Source organism: Cavia porcellus, unplaced genomic scaffold, assembly GCF_034190915.1.
Source record: "Cavia porcellus strain 051 isolate PalLab524CR breed Dunkin Hartley unplaced genomic scaffold, mCavPor4.1 scaffold_1, whole genome shotgun sequence".
In the NCBI taxonomy this organism is placed as follows: Eukaryota; Metazoa; Chordata; class Mammalia; order Rodentia; family Caviidae; genus Cavia; species Cavia porcellus.
This window is the reverse complement of record NW_026947484.1, coordinates 168,881,318-168,896,726: the sequence shown is the minus strand read 5'-3', so window position 1 is coordinate 168,896,726 and position 15,409 is coordinate 168,881,318. Positions and strand designations below refer to the sequence as shown.

General features: G+C 39.8%; 1 protein-coding gene across 1 annotated transcript in view; it reads right to left on the bottom strand.

Annotated features, from left to right (window-relative positions):
- The window catches only part of Brinp1 (BMP/retinoic acid inducible neural specific 1), a 167,812-nt gene that overhangs the window by 50,421 nt on the left and 101,982 nt on the right, over positions 1-15,409 (bottom strand). The window contains exons 3-5 of the mRNA XM_003478840.5: positions 13,289-13,479; positions 6,599-6,768; positions 3,566-3,671 (exon numbers count right to left, since the gene is read on the bottom strand). Coding sequence (XP_003478888.1) covers positions 3,566-3,671; positions 6,599-6,768; positions 13,289-13,479 — 467 coding nt within the window. The remainder of the gene's footprint in view (positions 1-3,565; positions 3,672-6,598; positions 6,769-13,288; positions 13,480-15,409) is intronic.

The following is a 15,409-nucleotide window of genomic DNA, read 5'->3' as shown; positions in this document are numbered from 1 at the left end:
GACCCTGGCCCCTTGCTGAATCACTTAGTTAAACTGCTAAACTCTTCGTTGCCAAAATGAACAACGTTCTGGAGAGGGAAGGGTATGTCCTCTATAACCCAGCAGGTAGAACTACTGAGTTACTTAGTTAAACTTCTAAACTTCTCAACAATGTATCAACCATTACAGATGTCTCCCTTCTTATCCTTTATTACATCCCTATATCCCATTCACTAAATTACTTGAATTATTCATAGCCTTTGTAAGACATCCATTCAGTGTTCTTTCTAAGCATCTCTAGAATTGGTCTGTTTCTTTGCACTTCAGCTGCCACCTTTGTGGTCTAAATCTGTAGCATTCCATCCTGAGAGCTCAGTATCCTCTTTACTGGGCCCAGCCTCTAATGGAGCTTCCAAAATAAGTGTCTTCGTGCTACTTCCTCTTTAAAATCCTTCCAAGAAGTCCACTGATCTCAAATTAACGCTCAGCTCATTACTGTGCTGCGGAGGCATCACAGGATTTGAAGGATTATCTTGTTTTTTTCACCACTGATGCCTCTGTTTTAATCTCATAAGACTTTAATTTCCTCAAATGCCCTTTCATAAGACTCTTCTGTCTGCCTCTGTATCTATGCCACATCTTCCTATTCAACGTGAGTATCCTTTATTATAAGAAACTTTCTTGACTCCCTAGTAAGTTAAATCCTTATTCAATCTGGTACCCTATGCCCCTCATATATTTTCAGTTTTAAAATTCATTACATTTATTGTTTGTTTGAATCCCATCTTCTCCAGAATAAAGTGCATATTTCCTTGGGGCAGAAAGCTGATCTGTCTTGTTTATCACTTTATCATTTTGTCTATCTAATTACTAAGATGGATTCTTAAAAGATATTTGTTGAATTCAACTGATTTGTGCTCCTGTGCTCGGGGTCTGGTATTGGATTTGGCACATAGTTTCAACAAAGACCTGATGATTCATCATTTTTATAAAATCCTAGAATCAGCATGTGAAGGAACTTAAAACCACTTACTTCAATTACTCAACCCAGCTGAATAATGCTGAAGTAATCTCTATACTATCCCTACCAAACACTGTCTACTTATAATTCACAGATAAAGGAGGGTCACTGTATCTTTCACCAGGTCATTCCAGAACTGGGCATGGATGTACATTAGAAGTCTTTCTTACAGCTGGGGACATGACTCAGGCATGCAGAATCTGCCTGGCATGCCCAAGGACCTAAGTTCAGTCTCTACCACAACAACAACAATAACAACAACAAACCAGAAGAAAAGTTCTGTTTTCTACTAAATTAAAAACTGGGATTTTGTAATTCCCCTCCCACTGTACTGACCTTGGTCCATTTTATCCATATTAATGAAGCTAACTATCTCTCGTGACAGACAGTCTTCCAGGTAACTGCAGAGGAGACTTTTGTAGTTCAAGTTAACTGTCTTTTTACCACTTATCACAGAACACCTTCCTCCTGACACCACAGGAGGTTCTCAGCTTCCTTCTTAAACTGTGATGCTTCAACACAGACCCAGCCCTCCAAGCGTGTGCTGACAGATCTAAGGAATACGACAGGACTCTTACCTTCTTTTTGAATAGCATGTTTGCAGTGATGGAAGAAATGGCAGATCTGAACTGTAGACAGATACTTATAAAATAATTGTTTTAGAAGAAAGAGATTCAAAATGAGATATAAAACTTGAGATACATTTAGAAAGAGAAAACACAAAGGTCAAAAGTGAGGAATCTATAGACTTTAAGCTTCAGTGCTTTCAGAGAAAGTCAGCCTCTAAATTTTCTCAAAATCCCCCTAACTTCCTTGATACTAAATTCTAGTCCTACTAAGTACACTCCAAATATAATTCATAAGGATCCCTAGCTCGCCACTGCAGCCAGGCAGTGATACACACCCACAAGTGTCACGCTGCCTGCTTTTAACCCTGGCTCATTTTTCACAAGCTACTCTAGGTATCACATGAAGCACCTTGTTGAAAATCCTAGGAAACCCAAGACGGATTCACCTCTTCTTTCACTTTCTTAACATGTACTAGCAAATTGTTCTGCCTACTGTGCACATAAAGGGGAATTATTTTAATCGCCCCCACCCATGTATTTGAGGGTTTGTAATGTTGTCTGTTTTTCAACCACTACTGTAGCCTGAATTTCCCTGACAGAGTCTCGTTCAGGGCTGTCAGGTGACCCTATCCAGTGCTCCCAGCAATGTTTTCCAGTCACCTTCTAAAACAGGTGCATGAATAAAAGAGTTGCCAAGGAACCAGAGTATAAAAGTCACATTAGTCTCTGCTTCATTCTACCTGCCAATTCCAACCTGGCTTCCTCCCACTGATGTTCAGAATCACCTTTATCTATACTTTGCAGGAAGGTCACATTTTTAGTCTGCTCAAACTTAAAGCTTGTCATTTTTTTCTCTGACTATAAAGTGAAGACATAATCATTCAGGAAAGTTAGAAAAAGAACTAGAAGCCTAAAATAAAGGATGTATAGCCTAACCATGCAGAAGTTAAGTTCTTTTAACATCTTGGCATGATATCTTGCAGTGTTATTTTGACTTCTCCATTTACTTTTCATTAAGATCAGGCCATGCGATCAATCACAAACCTGTCCTATGTTAATATCAAACCATTTTTACTTACTCTAGGAAATTCTTTATGGATAGCATTTCATGACTTTATTAATATGTTTTATGAATGCAACATAAATCACTTAGCCTTCTTGCTGGATGTTTCCATTACTGTTTTTCTCTTTTTATAAATCATCTTTCTTAAAACAATTCTATTTGTCCTGAAATTCTCAGGGTTTTACTGCAGTTTCCTCTCTTTTATAATGTGAATTACAAAAGGGTAAATTAGTAGGTTTTTTTCTTTAAGGCAATAAATACATCTTGAGCAAATAAAACAACCTTGACATATATCCGCCATCAAATAAATACAATCATTTAAAAATATCAACAAATTATTCCTTATCATGGCTACATTCTTACTCTTTGTATCTGAGAATGTCATTAGTTGCTCCTAAATAGCTGTGAGCATAATCACTTTCAAACTCTGCTAAAAGAATGTGTATGTACATGAGTGTGCATATATTTGAGATATGTGATAAGTAAATAAGGAGCAAGAGAAGTTACAGAGAATAAAAAATTCTATGAAGTGTTCTATATTTCTTAGAATCAAATAATACCTGCCAAAACACACTGGAAATCAAAAACACTTGTGCAGAAAATTCAGATGATATGATATAAAACTTTAATATATATTAGGTCTGGGACATCTATAAATAATACTGTTTAGACATTTTCATCAAAATAATCAGATAAAGCCCACATTTCCATACTTTCTATCTGGAAACTAATTAATAATGGTGAATTTAATGTCCTGTATATGTAAAACTCACACAAATCACACCATCACTGTCTAATTTTCATATGTGTAGTTTTTCACTGGTTTTTCTGTTCTTCATCTCCACTCTGCCTCCAGAGCCCTCATCAGCCTCTCCTCACATCGTATCTGTGCTACATCCCTCCCCAGCCTCGCTTTCTCCACCAACCTCCTACCTTGAAGGTGCAGTTTGCTCTCCGTGCTTTGCAGAAGGACGGAACTCACAGAGTCCAGATTGTCATAGCTGTTACATCCCAGAGGCCCCGTGCGAGTCTCCGTGACCTGCAGTGGGCATCAAATGAGACAAGTGTGAGACAAGTGCTCTCACCTAGGGCAGACTTAGAAGAATTATTTATTTCCTAGCAGAGAGCTGTCTTTGCCTTAAGACATAGCTGATTCCTGAAGCCTTTGCCCATATCTGAAGCAATGCTTAAATATCAAAATGTAAACAAAACAGCTGCCTAGTTAGGCACACAGTCTAGAGCCACATGCCTGCTGCCTGTCTGTGGTTCTTATTCCACTTGTTCACTGGAAGTATGCTAAGAACTAACAACTTGATGATCTATCATATATTTCAAAAGCATAAGTTCTATAATCAGAAAAATCACTTCTAAGTTATAGTCAGGCAAGTTACTTACCATTCAACATAAAGAAGTTACCTAACTTCTTAAGTTTTTGCAAACTCAAGCTAGTAAGTGTCTTTGAGGTTTGTCATGAGACACACGTGATGAGAATAAGAGCCTAATAGAAGAAGAGTGTTCAAGAATAGGCATCCAACTACAAACATCTCTACAAACTGTACTGAGTACATATGCATTGTTATCAGGCAAGAACAACAACACTATTCACACTTCCAAAAGAAGTTTCAGCAACACGCATAATGATTGCCACTGCATTCTTCCAAGACCTGAGGTGGTGTGCAATAGAAGAGTCATTCAAAAAGTATCCATGAGATAACAATGGTTTAGTATGAAAAAGGTCTTTCATCTTTGCTTGTCATAATTTGGCATTGTTTTGATGCTTGCGCCCAGCTAGAAATTCTCAGCCACCAATGTAAGGAATCAAGAGTTTAGGGGATACTGACCCTACATTACTTCTATGACTTTTTCCATATTTCAAGCCTTGAATTGATAACTTGCCAGTCTGTAAAATGTTAGAAATGCTCACATTCACCCAACGAGGTAAGAACACATTTTAATGTGTTTTAAACATGGGATATAATAAATATATCATGAGTAATCAGGCTTTATTTTGTTTTACAGATAACATGGGGTTTTCTTTGTACAGAATAATAACAGGTTCTTATTGAGTGAGAGTTAAAACTACCAGTTTATCTTACTAAAGATATCCATACTATACAAAAAGAGAAATGGGTAAATTTTCCCATATGCATCCGTGTCTGGCCTTCAGCAAATCCGGACATAAGAAAAGCTCCAGCCCGTTGGATCTTGAGATACTGGTAAGAAATGTAAAGAAAAGTTAAAGGGCAAACTGGGTGTGAAAGGCAGTGCTAGTGTAAGAATGGCTACCGTAAGAGAGGCCTCTGCACAATTTGTCTGAGAAATTCCTCCTAAGGAGGCAGGCTACATCACCAGGATGCACAAAAGAGGATTATCTCCTGACAGAGCTTCAATATCTCAATTCCAAGGCCCGTCCAATGGGGAGAGAACAATTTGGTGATAATGAAAACCAGGCCTTTACTGCTCTCTGGCTCTGATAGCTTTGTGAAGATCCCCTCTGGACACAGAGTTCCCTAACAACATAATCCCCCCAATATAGGTGATTCGCCTAGGATGAGCTGCTCCTTTGTCAGTCTGATTTATCTGTCTGCTTACTACTCTGCTAGTAACTCTCTCCCTCCCACACAGTTCTTTCTTTTTTTTCTTTTTTTGTGGTCAGTTTCTAGTTCATTCACATGAGTCTCCATTGACATTCCTTGTGCTCATTTTCCCCCACAGACATCTTGGGGTATCTGAATGTAAGAATAGCACTGCATTTTGTTCAGAATATTGAGGAGCAAAATGACAGTGCAATCTAGTTTAAGAACATTTGAGATGGAAAAAATTCACACTGAGCCTCTCAAAAGAAAGAATGCTTTATTTCAAGAATGTCCTCCCACATTCTCATTATAGAGGTAGTTTCTGAACTTACCATATTTTAAATGGACTCTTTTTAAAGTTCCTGTGCTCGAAGGCAATAGGTTGAAGGTCCAGAACTGTTCCATTTTTCATGACTATTTAAATTCGACTTAATTAAATAAACTTACAAATTTGCTTTCTTAGAAACCACACATAGCAAGTGTTCAGTAAGCCCAAGTGAATACCACCTACTATCGTGGCCAGCATAGTTGTGGGCATTTGCCTCATCTTAGAAGTTTCTGTGGGCAGTGGTGTCATAGACAAGCACGCATCATCAAACAACCACGCACTTCTGTGCTTGTTCTTGTAAACAGAGTTCTATTAGAATGCAGCCATTTCCACTTGTGTCCATGCTGCTTGTGTTCTGACAGTACAGTCACGTAGTGATAACATTGTTCATGTGGGCTGCAAAGGCAACAGTGGAGTGTAGAGGTCTAATCTATTCTATAGCTGTGTGACCCTGAACAAAAGGCTTCAATAGTGAGCCTCTGTTTTGCAAATGGTAAAGTCCAGAATTGCTTTAAACAATATGATTTTAAAAAAAGGATGGCGAGAGAGAGAGAGAGAGAGAGAGAGAGAGAGAGAGAGAGAGACAGAGACAGAGATGGAGAGAGAGAATATATGAAATAAGTGTTTGAAAAGTTGCTTATCTAGGCATCATTAATCTGACTTTTGCTAGCAATGTGCTCTTGGGAAAATCATGTACTCATTAAAAGCTTCTTCTTCAGCTAGAAATGAGATTGGAGAGTCCGTCGTACAGGACAGTTATTTTGAAGGGAATGACAGGACTACTGAAAACTATGCCATTACCATAAGCAGAGCATTCCAGTGAATTACTGCATATGACCGTCCTAACAACCATGCTCATGTTTGGCAAGACAGGTGCCAACATCTGTCAGGCAGTTGCCAGTGAACACCACGAATTACATGTGTATAAAGCCAGGAGCTACTCTCAGAATGTCTGTGTTGCAGTGTTGCTGTCTTGAAACTCTGGAGTCCAAACACACACACACACACACACACACACACACACACACACACACAGACACACATCACGCGCCACATTTGTACCTTGATTGCTCCAGTTGATATCTGAATCTCATGGAGCCTTCTCATGGTGCCGTCACGGTCCACAAAGTAAGACGACGCAAGCTGGTGCAGAGCTTCCACACTTTGAGTGGCATTCCCTGACTTCCTGTCAAGGTGACTTTTGTCCATATACATGGTCAAAGCCTCTTCTCCTGTATGGGAAAGGACAGAAGATAAGAAAGACTAATTGAGTCTCAATGTGAGAAAGAGGTACTGAGATACAGGTGATGAAAAGAGCCTCAGATCTTCAACTAAAGTTGTTCAACTTTCATTCTGCCTCAGAATCAAGACCATGAGGAAAGAGAAACTGTCCAGAGGTGACTATAAATGCCAAACTCCATTAGGAACAAGGTCACTGAAAAGCCCTCAGTCCTGGAGTCCAGCTCTGGATAATCCAGCTCATGTTTGTCACTAGCTTCTTATGTAACCCACTTTTCCTATTCTAAAAAAGGTTCCGCCTTTTCTGTAACTTGATGCTTTCGAGATAGACTTTCTTTTCTTCTGCTTTTCCTCAGATTTCTCATCATAATTCAGTTCTTTTTCCTCTTCTCCTCACTTCTAGATAGACAAATAAATGGCTATTTAGATAAATAATTATAAGGTAGAAATTCAGACAAAAATTATGGCTAGGGAAAACTATAGACTTATATAGTTAGATAAAAATAAAATTTCAGCTCTGTTAAAGGCAAGTGCTGTTGCTATTAAATGTGGGTTTGTCCCTTGCACAAAGCACCATGCTTGGCACACAGTGAATATTGACTCACGGGACTTTTTCACTCACTCAATATATTTGTAACTCCTTTTCATACACCAGCACTATGCTTCTGAGACCACAATAGAGTAGAGGTACCAGTTTGGGGTGTGAGGCTGACTATCCCTAATTTACCCATTTAAAACTGAAGCAAAGATGTCACAAGAATTAAATTCGTTAATTACATAAAGTACTCGAACCCTACCTCGTACATAGCAATCACTATATAAGTGTTAGCTATCATTATTTAATAATTGAAAATTATTAATTACATGATATTTATGCTTAAATGTAATTATTTCAACAGAATTAAAAAAAATTAGAGGATAAAAATCTTCAGCGCTTCCTGAGACAACAAGCCTGACAAGCCTGGTCCCTAGGACAATGGGAATCTCTTCAGAATACTGATGACTTTTTGAGTTGAATATCAAAAGTATAATTCTCAGAAAGAATCGCATCCTGTCCCTCCCCTAAACACCTGACTTCTGAAATCCTGCATGGCTTTATGGCCCATATATCACCACTTTCTCGTAGCCACCCTGCCTTGGATCCCAGCATACCCCATACACATCCCTTAAAACTGCCTCAGACATCATGGCCCTGGTGAACTCTCCCCAGTCACATGATCACGCCCAGAGAAAAACAAAGGCTTCCCTTTGCCATGCCTTTATTCCATCATGGCATTCAGCTCAACAAGCATGTACTGAACATTTCTTATACACTGGGTACTTTGGCAAGCTGTGAGGTGCCAAGCACTTAAAACACTGAGATGTAACCACACATTAAGATTTAGTAATGTGCCACCTTGCCTGTAATCCCAGCACTCCGGAGGAAGCTGAGGCAGAAGGGTCATCAAGTTCAAGGACAGTCTGGACTCCAAAGTGAATTGAAGTCTGATTTGAACTCTATAGCAAGAACTTTTCTCAAAAAGAATAGAAGATTTAGTATACAAGGTATAACGTCTCATTAACAGTCCATTCTACTAATTGCATATTGAAACAATATTTAGGTATATAATGCTAAATAAAATATATTATTAAAGTGATTTCTTTCCAAAATGTGTCAGCAAAAAATTTATAATGGCACATGTGATATATATGTTTTGCTTCTATTTCCCAATCTTGGTTGGAAGAAAAAAGATGTAAGGAAATGTTTTAATATATCAAATTGATAGTCAGGAAGAGAGTATTTCAGAGTGGGATGCAGAGCAGAGAAAGGTTACTAATGGCTTTGGGGGTAATACTGACTACGAAATCTAAGTGTATCTCTCACCACGCTCTGGGTATGCTTAGCTTTTACCAGTATTGCCCCATCTTCTCTCACTCTTGGGATTCTGCTACTTCACTTTTCTTCTTACTATCACACATCCCTCTGGTGTCTCGTAAGACAGAACCTCCTCTTAGAATCCTTTCCTCTGTCCTATACTCCTTATCTGAAGTCAGTTAATAACTCCTAGTGTCAGTGCCCAGAGTTGCCTTTCATTTTCCAAGGTATCAGCTATCAAGTTTCCTACTGATTACTTATTCTGTCTCTTCCACTAAGGCAGAAGCACTCTGAGGTTAAGAAGCATGCCAGGGCTTTTTATCATTCCCTGGTCACTGCCCATTGAGCTCAGTATGGGCGTATAATATGTGCTTAATAAATGATCAAGACTCACAGCTGAGTAAATACAGAGGTGTTGCAGAGGTATCATGTTTATTGACTGATATGTTGGCTTTATCACCAAGACTGAAGTTTTCCAGCAGGAAGTTTTATTGCTATCCAGGTTCATTCCAGGCTGTATGTATGCTGACTTGCCTTGAGTATAGGCCAGGCACTCACATTTGAATTTTCATATGAAGCCTCCCCCATATTGCAGCAAGATGTGATACTCTGTCCTTTGGATTCCACAGGCCTCAAAGTAGATCTGGCTTAGCAATGACATATCCCATTACATTTTGAGGGCCAGAAACAATTAGTAGTAGGAAGAAGGAACAAGGGCTGTGCAATTTGTCTTCCTAATGTTCTCAATGCTCCCCCTAGAGTCTGAAGAAATGCAGATGTTCAGTTATCATTTGATGGATAAATAGATGGATAGAGAGATGGGTGGATGGATGGACAGATGATTGAAAGGACAAGTGTACTGAAAGATGGATAGAGAAGCAAATGATTAAGTATTATATTGGAAGCTGGAGCCAAGAGGCAGAGGAAATAAATGTCCCAAGTGCCAGCTCAGGCTCTCTTAGTGTCTGTGAAACGGAAGGTGAAAGAAGCCTGTTCCCCTTGGACTGAGAACTGGCAGAAGCAAAATTTAGATCAAGAGGGGTTAATGGACTTCTTGCTGCATTATTAAGACTTAATTTTGTGTTTATTAAGAGAAAGTTCTGTTTAGCGCTGCTTTCCCACTTGGGTATTCCTGCAAATTGCCTCTTCCCGGAAACATAGGCCTTCTCTCCATCTTCCTGCCCTCTAGGGGGCTTTGCAGCACTTTCTCTCAGAGGAGAACAAAACAGGACTCAGACACACAGAGGAAGGGGAAAGCTGATCCTTTTACCTTTGAGTCTCAGACAGCAGTTAGATGTGCCTGCACTTTAGGCCTAGGGTCACTCTTGTCCTAACACTCTAAGGCCCCATAATTTTATTTTGCTCTTTCCGCTTAGCCAAAGCGAGGGAAAAAATGACTAAACTCACAAACATACACTCATAGGCCAAAAATAAAACTCCTTTTTGAAAAACTCCATGCAATACACATATATTCACATTCAAATAAAAGCTTATACACACACACACACACACACACACACATCTTGCATTCACATGTATGTGTGTATTGTGCATGTTCTCATACTGATGTATACATTAGCTCAGCTCCAAGTGTAGACAACATTACACATCTTTCCATGAAGGCAGGCACACACTCCACATATATGCAAGATTAATCATGCAGACATCTAGCCTCCAAGACTTTTCCTTTGACCCAAAATATAATATTCAGAAGGACTAATCAGAATTACTAACTTTGGTTTGGTATGTATAATTCTAGATGTAGAATTTGACTCTTCACCATACTCCATAAGATTATTCAAGTTAATAATTTTTTAATTTAGTGGATGTCGCCAAACATTTGGAGACTTGGTGAGAATGTCTTAACTGTTGGTCTTCCCACCAACTCTACCGCCTCATTCCCACTCCTATATTCATATCCCTTCTGCCTAAATAGCCAAAAAAATACACTTACTTATCCCACTTGTGACAGTCTAAAAATCATGTTCAGTTTTTGATTATGCCTTTGTGAACACTCCTGACACCTCAAAGAGTTTATAAAGGCCTTTCCTCTTAATGAGTACGGTGTTGGGAAAAACACTACACTGAGTAACACTTTTGCCCTTTTTCGTATAGATATGAGGAAGCTGATATCCACACGGAGAAGTGGATTACTCAATGCCTCCCATTGACCTAGTGAGTTGAAGGGTATGGTTTTAATCTTGGTTCCTCGAGTTCCTTAGCCCCACACTATAATAATCATAACAAGAATAATATTAATGACAATGGCGGTAATGGTTGTGTAAGGTGTCAGACAGTGTGTTAGCACTTTTATGCATCATTTCATTTGATCCTCACAGTAGGCATTAAGGAAACACTATGACTATAAAGAAAGAAATGGAAGCTCAAAGAACTGAGCTTCTTGCTGAAGCAACACTCAGCTGCTGAGAAGCAGGAGGCAAAACAGGAAACCTGGTGATCAAAACCCCAGAGCACATCCTCACACCTCCCTACAGCTTCCACTCCCCCCACTGCATCAGGTGGCCCTGATTAGATATTGTCCCTTGAATGCAAGCATGAAATGACCCTCACACATTTTCCAGCACATGGTGTTTCATTAACAGTGAATCTCTTCCTCTGCCCTCTCTCCACTTTGCCACAGTGAGGGCTGAGCGAACATTCAGGTCCTGCTGTCCAACATCAGGTTTGAATCCAAAGTTTTGCATATTTTAAAATGTTATGTTGTAAAAACACAAGGCTCTGTGAATAATTTACTACCTCCCCTTGAAGAAATTAAAAATATATTTCACTAAGAAAAATCTTTGTTACTTGGGATTTTCAGAGACTCAAACCAGAGCACAGACTGGTTTCAAGGACTGTTTGGAGTTCTTTGTTTGCTTTTTTGGGTTTTTTTTTTTTTTTCCATTTTCATTTTCCCATGAGTAAACAGGAGACATTCAAAGGAAAGGATACAACATAGGTCACATTCAGTGTAGAAATTAACCCACGTTACTTTAAAATACTACAACACTTATACTAATGAGTTTACACTGAAATTCTGACTTAATTTATCATCTAGAAATAGATAATAAAGATATGCTGATTGGATAGTTGTTGAAGTTGGTAGGTAGAGTATTGAGTGAGCAAGTTGGTTAAAGAGATAATCCACATTGGCTGGAAAAATAATAATGCAAACTTTGTGGCCAGAAAACTCTAAGTCGAAAATATAGCTTTGTCAGTTATTAGCTGTACTTCTCCTGAGTTTCAGCTTCCTTATTAGAGTATGTAAATAATCGGACTTAATTTTCAGGTTTGATGACCACAACAATATGGAATGGTTGCTGTGGGGTAAATATCCACTAGGCAGTGGCTTGCTATGGATACGTCCCCCACAAAAAACTTCATGCACTTGTAGTTGGAGCTTTTGGAAGTTGACTGAGTCACAGAGTAAAGCCTGGCCAGAGGAGGTAGGTTCACCTGGGTTATGGGGTGAAGAGGGCTATCTCTATCCCTCCTTCCTTGACCTCTTTCTACTTCCCATCTATCACACATGAACTGTTTCTCCTCTTCCATGTCCCTCTGTCATGCTGCCATACCTGGCAACTAGCCAACTATGGACTTACACCTCCACAAACTGTGAGTTCAGTGTGTCCTCCTTAGTGCTGTGGGCACTGTGGATTGTGTCTCAGCAAGGAGAAAAGTGGCAATGACACCGCTAATATTCTGAGAAAGGAAGGATTTTCCTGATCAATATCTCTTACCACATTTCCCCACATTATCAAGTCTTTTGTCTTCCTCAGAATGTGTATCATACGCTCAAACTAGAAAATGCTGCCTAAAAAACCTTCCTTTACCTGGTCAATTCCTATTGAGCTAAACTGCCACTTCATCCTACCCTGCCTCTGACAGGAGCCATGAACATGAACAATTGTACCTTTAGCTTCTCTGTGGGCAGGCAGCAGGGTATTGTACCACGGAAAAGATTTTCTGAAAGTTCATTGGACCTAACCACTGTGGAAGAAGCTGATGCTATAGGGATTATATCTCATAATATCAAATGATTCCTGCAGCCAAGATCCATAAGCACGTACATGCCCTAGTATGTACCATTTCCCATTAATTTCCTCCCTTTTATTTAGCCCCTCTCTTCACTCAAAGATAGATTGGACCTGATGTGGATGGATGGGTAAAACTAAGCAGGTTAAAGCAATTAGCCTACTTTCCAGTTAACCTATTCTAAGCCCATATGAGATCACAAATAACAGCCAATTTGTAAAACGATATGCTCAAGTTACAGTCCCTAAAGTAGACTTAAATGAACAAAAGCAAATCCCTTTACAATATCTGAAATTTATTTTTCCCCATACCATTTTTTCCATATTTCAATGGAATGAAGACAATTATTGCAGAATGCATTCGTCATAAATGGAACAAGTTCCATGGATAAGCCATGTTCCACAATACTTAGTCAGTTCTCAACTTAGAACTTCCCACAGCACTGAAGTACGTGCTCAGCTATGACCACAACAACCAACAGGATGCAGCTTCTCTAGCAATATATACTTTCAAGTGATGCCCAAATTCATGAAGGTTAAGGAGACTCTGCTACCCATAACCCCACCCTCCCTTCCATGCCAGGAAGTTGTGACAGGGCCATGGCTCAGAGCTTGTAGACCTACCTCCCAGTGTGGCAGAGATGAGCAGATGGGTGCCGTACTTTTTGATGATGGTATCGATGAACTGCTGAGTAGTGGGTCTCCTGCCAAGCAGACGGATGCTTCTTTGAAACTCCGGCATGAGGGGCACTGGATGACGGACCAGATCTCTCCTCTCAATGGCTGTGTTCCTCACCTTCCAACGGGCAAACTCCCTAGACAGAAGAGACAAGCAACACTCCTCAACTCATCATTTCTACCCTTGAGTCAAAGCTCACCCAGCCATGCTACCCAGGGATCTCTCGGTTGGTGAGAAAGTGTCTGTGATCTGTTACTATTCATTAAGTGACACATTCCTCTTGGGTTTTGAATCGATACACATTTATTAAGTCCTAATCCTATCACTAGGATAGTGAGCCAGATGCACACAGCCATGTCCCTGAGTTGTCTGCAGAGCACCATGGACGCAAAGTCAGGAGTCACTTTCACTATGTATGAGTGTCAAGGCGGAGCAAAAATAAAGAGTAACAGCAATCATCACTATTTCGTGATGATGGTGGTGGGGTTTTGGTGGCAGTGATGGTGATGATGCTGTTGGTAGCGACAGTACCCTTGCTTCTGATTGTACTGATGAAGACTTTCATATTTCATAGTCCACAAGAAAATTATGTCTTATTTTTCATCTATCACACTAACCTGTGACAGGGGACTATTACCTACTTCTGCTTCATTTCACAAGAACTAGCTTCTCATTGTTCTCTAGTCACTTCTTCTTTTTCACTAAACATAAAAGACACTGGAGAAACTGAAGCCTCTTAGGTCCTTCCTGACTCATCCCTGTAAATAACACAGGGCCTGTGACATGTCATGGTTCATGCTGTTTGATGGATGAGTAAATTAACAAATGGAAAGAAGAAAGGGATATCGCAAAGGAGGCAGGGAGGGAGAAAGGGAGGGTGTGGGACCAAAGGCACAAAGCCTCCTGAGATTGATCCCAAGACATCTCAAAAATCAAATATTGAGTTCAAGCTCACTTCAATACCAAAGTATAACATGGATTTGCTAAGTACCTACTATTCAGGGGAAGCAACTCTGCTGTGAAGATCGCACATGCAGGGAAAACTTAATTTTCCCTTCAGTGATGAAACAGATGAAGATGGAGAAGCACTGGAGCTGGGCATACAAGTTTTGGGCACTTCATGTAAATCATGTGATCTAATGTGGTACAAAGATGTTCCTCCTCTGGACCTACATTTCTTTATCTGTAACATTTCAATTCATACTACCAATTTTCTACCACTAGTACAGGGATCACACAGAAGTTAGAGTGTGAAAATGCCTTTGAAAGCTGTAAAGCACAAATCTAATGTGAAAAATTGTTTAATAATTTCATTTCCTCATAAATTCCCAGGCAAGCATGGTAAATAATTAAAGGGATAGAGTTGAAACATACAGAGCGTGAAAACTGAGGACAACCAGAAATTGAATGGGACTTGGTTCAGGTTGTTTTTGGTTAAATAAGGATCACCATGCCTACCATAGACATAGCTTCCCTGGAGCGATTAGCTCTCCAACCTGCCCGAGTTATGGACTCTGGGTCCCTGGAGAAAAACAGACTAACTAAGAGGGTTGCAAGGGCAGCTTAGATAAATGGTGGGAACCAGAGTTTAATGAAAAGGTCTCTCTCCCCTGCCACAATATGGGAGAGACAAATGAAGCAAGGGCCACAGGGCAAGACAAAGCAGGACAGGGTGGGAATCAGGCTGGAATATGTCCCGGTAATTCAGTGGTGGGGTGTGACCTCTGATTCACAGGAAACTCGGTCTGAAAAAAAGCTTTAACATTAGAATGGAATATATTTTCAAGTTCCAGAGCTTCTAGTCTATATTTCTTAGCACAGTTCAACTTCTAACAACCCTGAAAGTACCCAGCACAATGTGGGTGCTGAAGTTAAAAATCTCCTGTTAAGTCCTAAGAGGTGAGGGTACACACATCTCATTCCCTGTTCTAAAGAAGCTCATGGTCTCAAAGTGAAGCCAAGCACCTCTAGTACATTAAGGATTATGGGACACAGAGGGAAGAGAAAGGCCTCAGGCCACAAGGGAAACTCTCATGGAGTTTGAATAGAAAAGTAGAATTGTATTT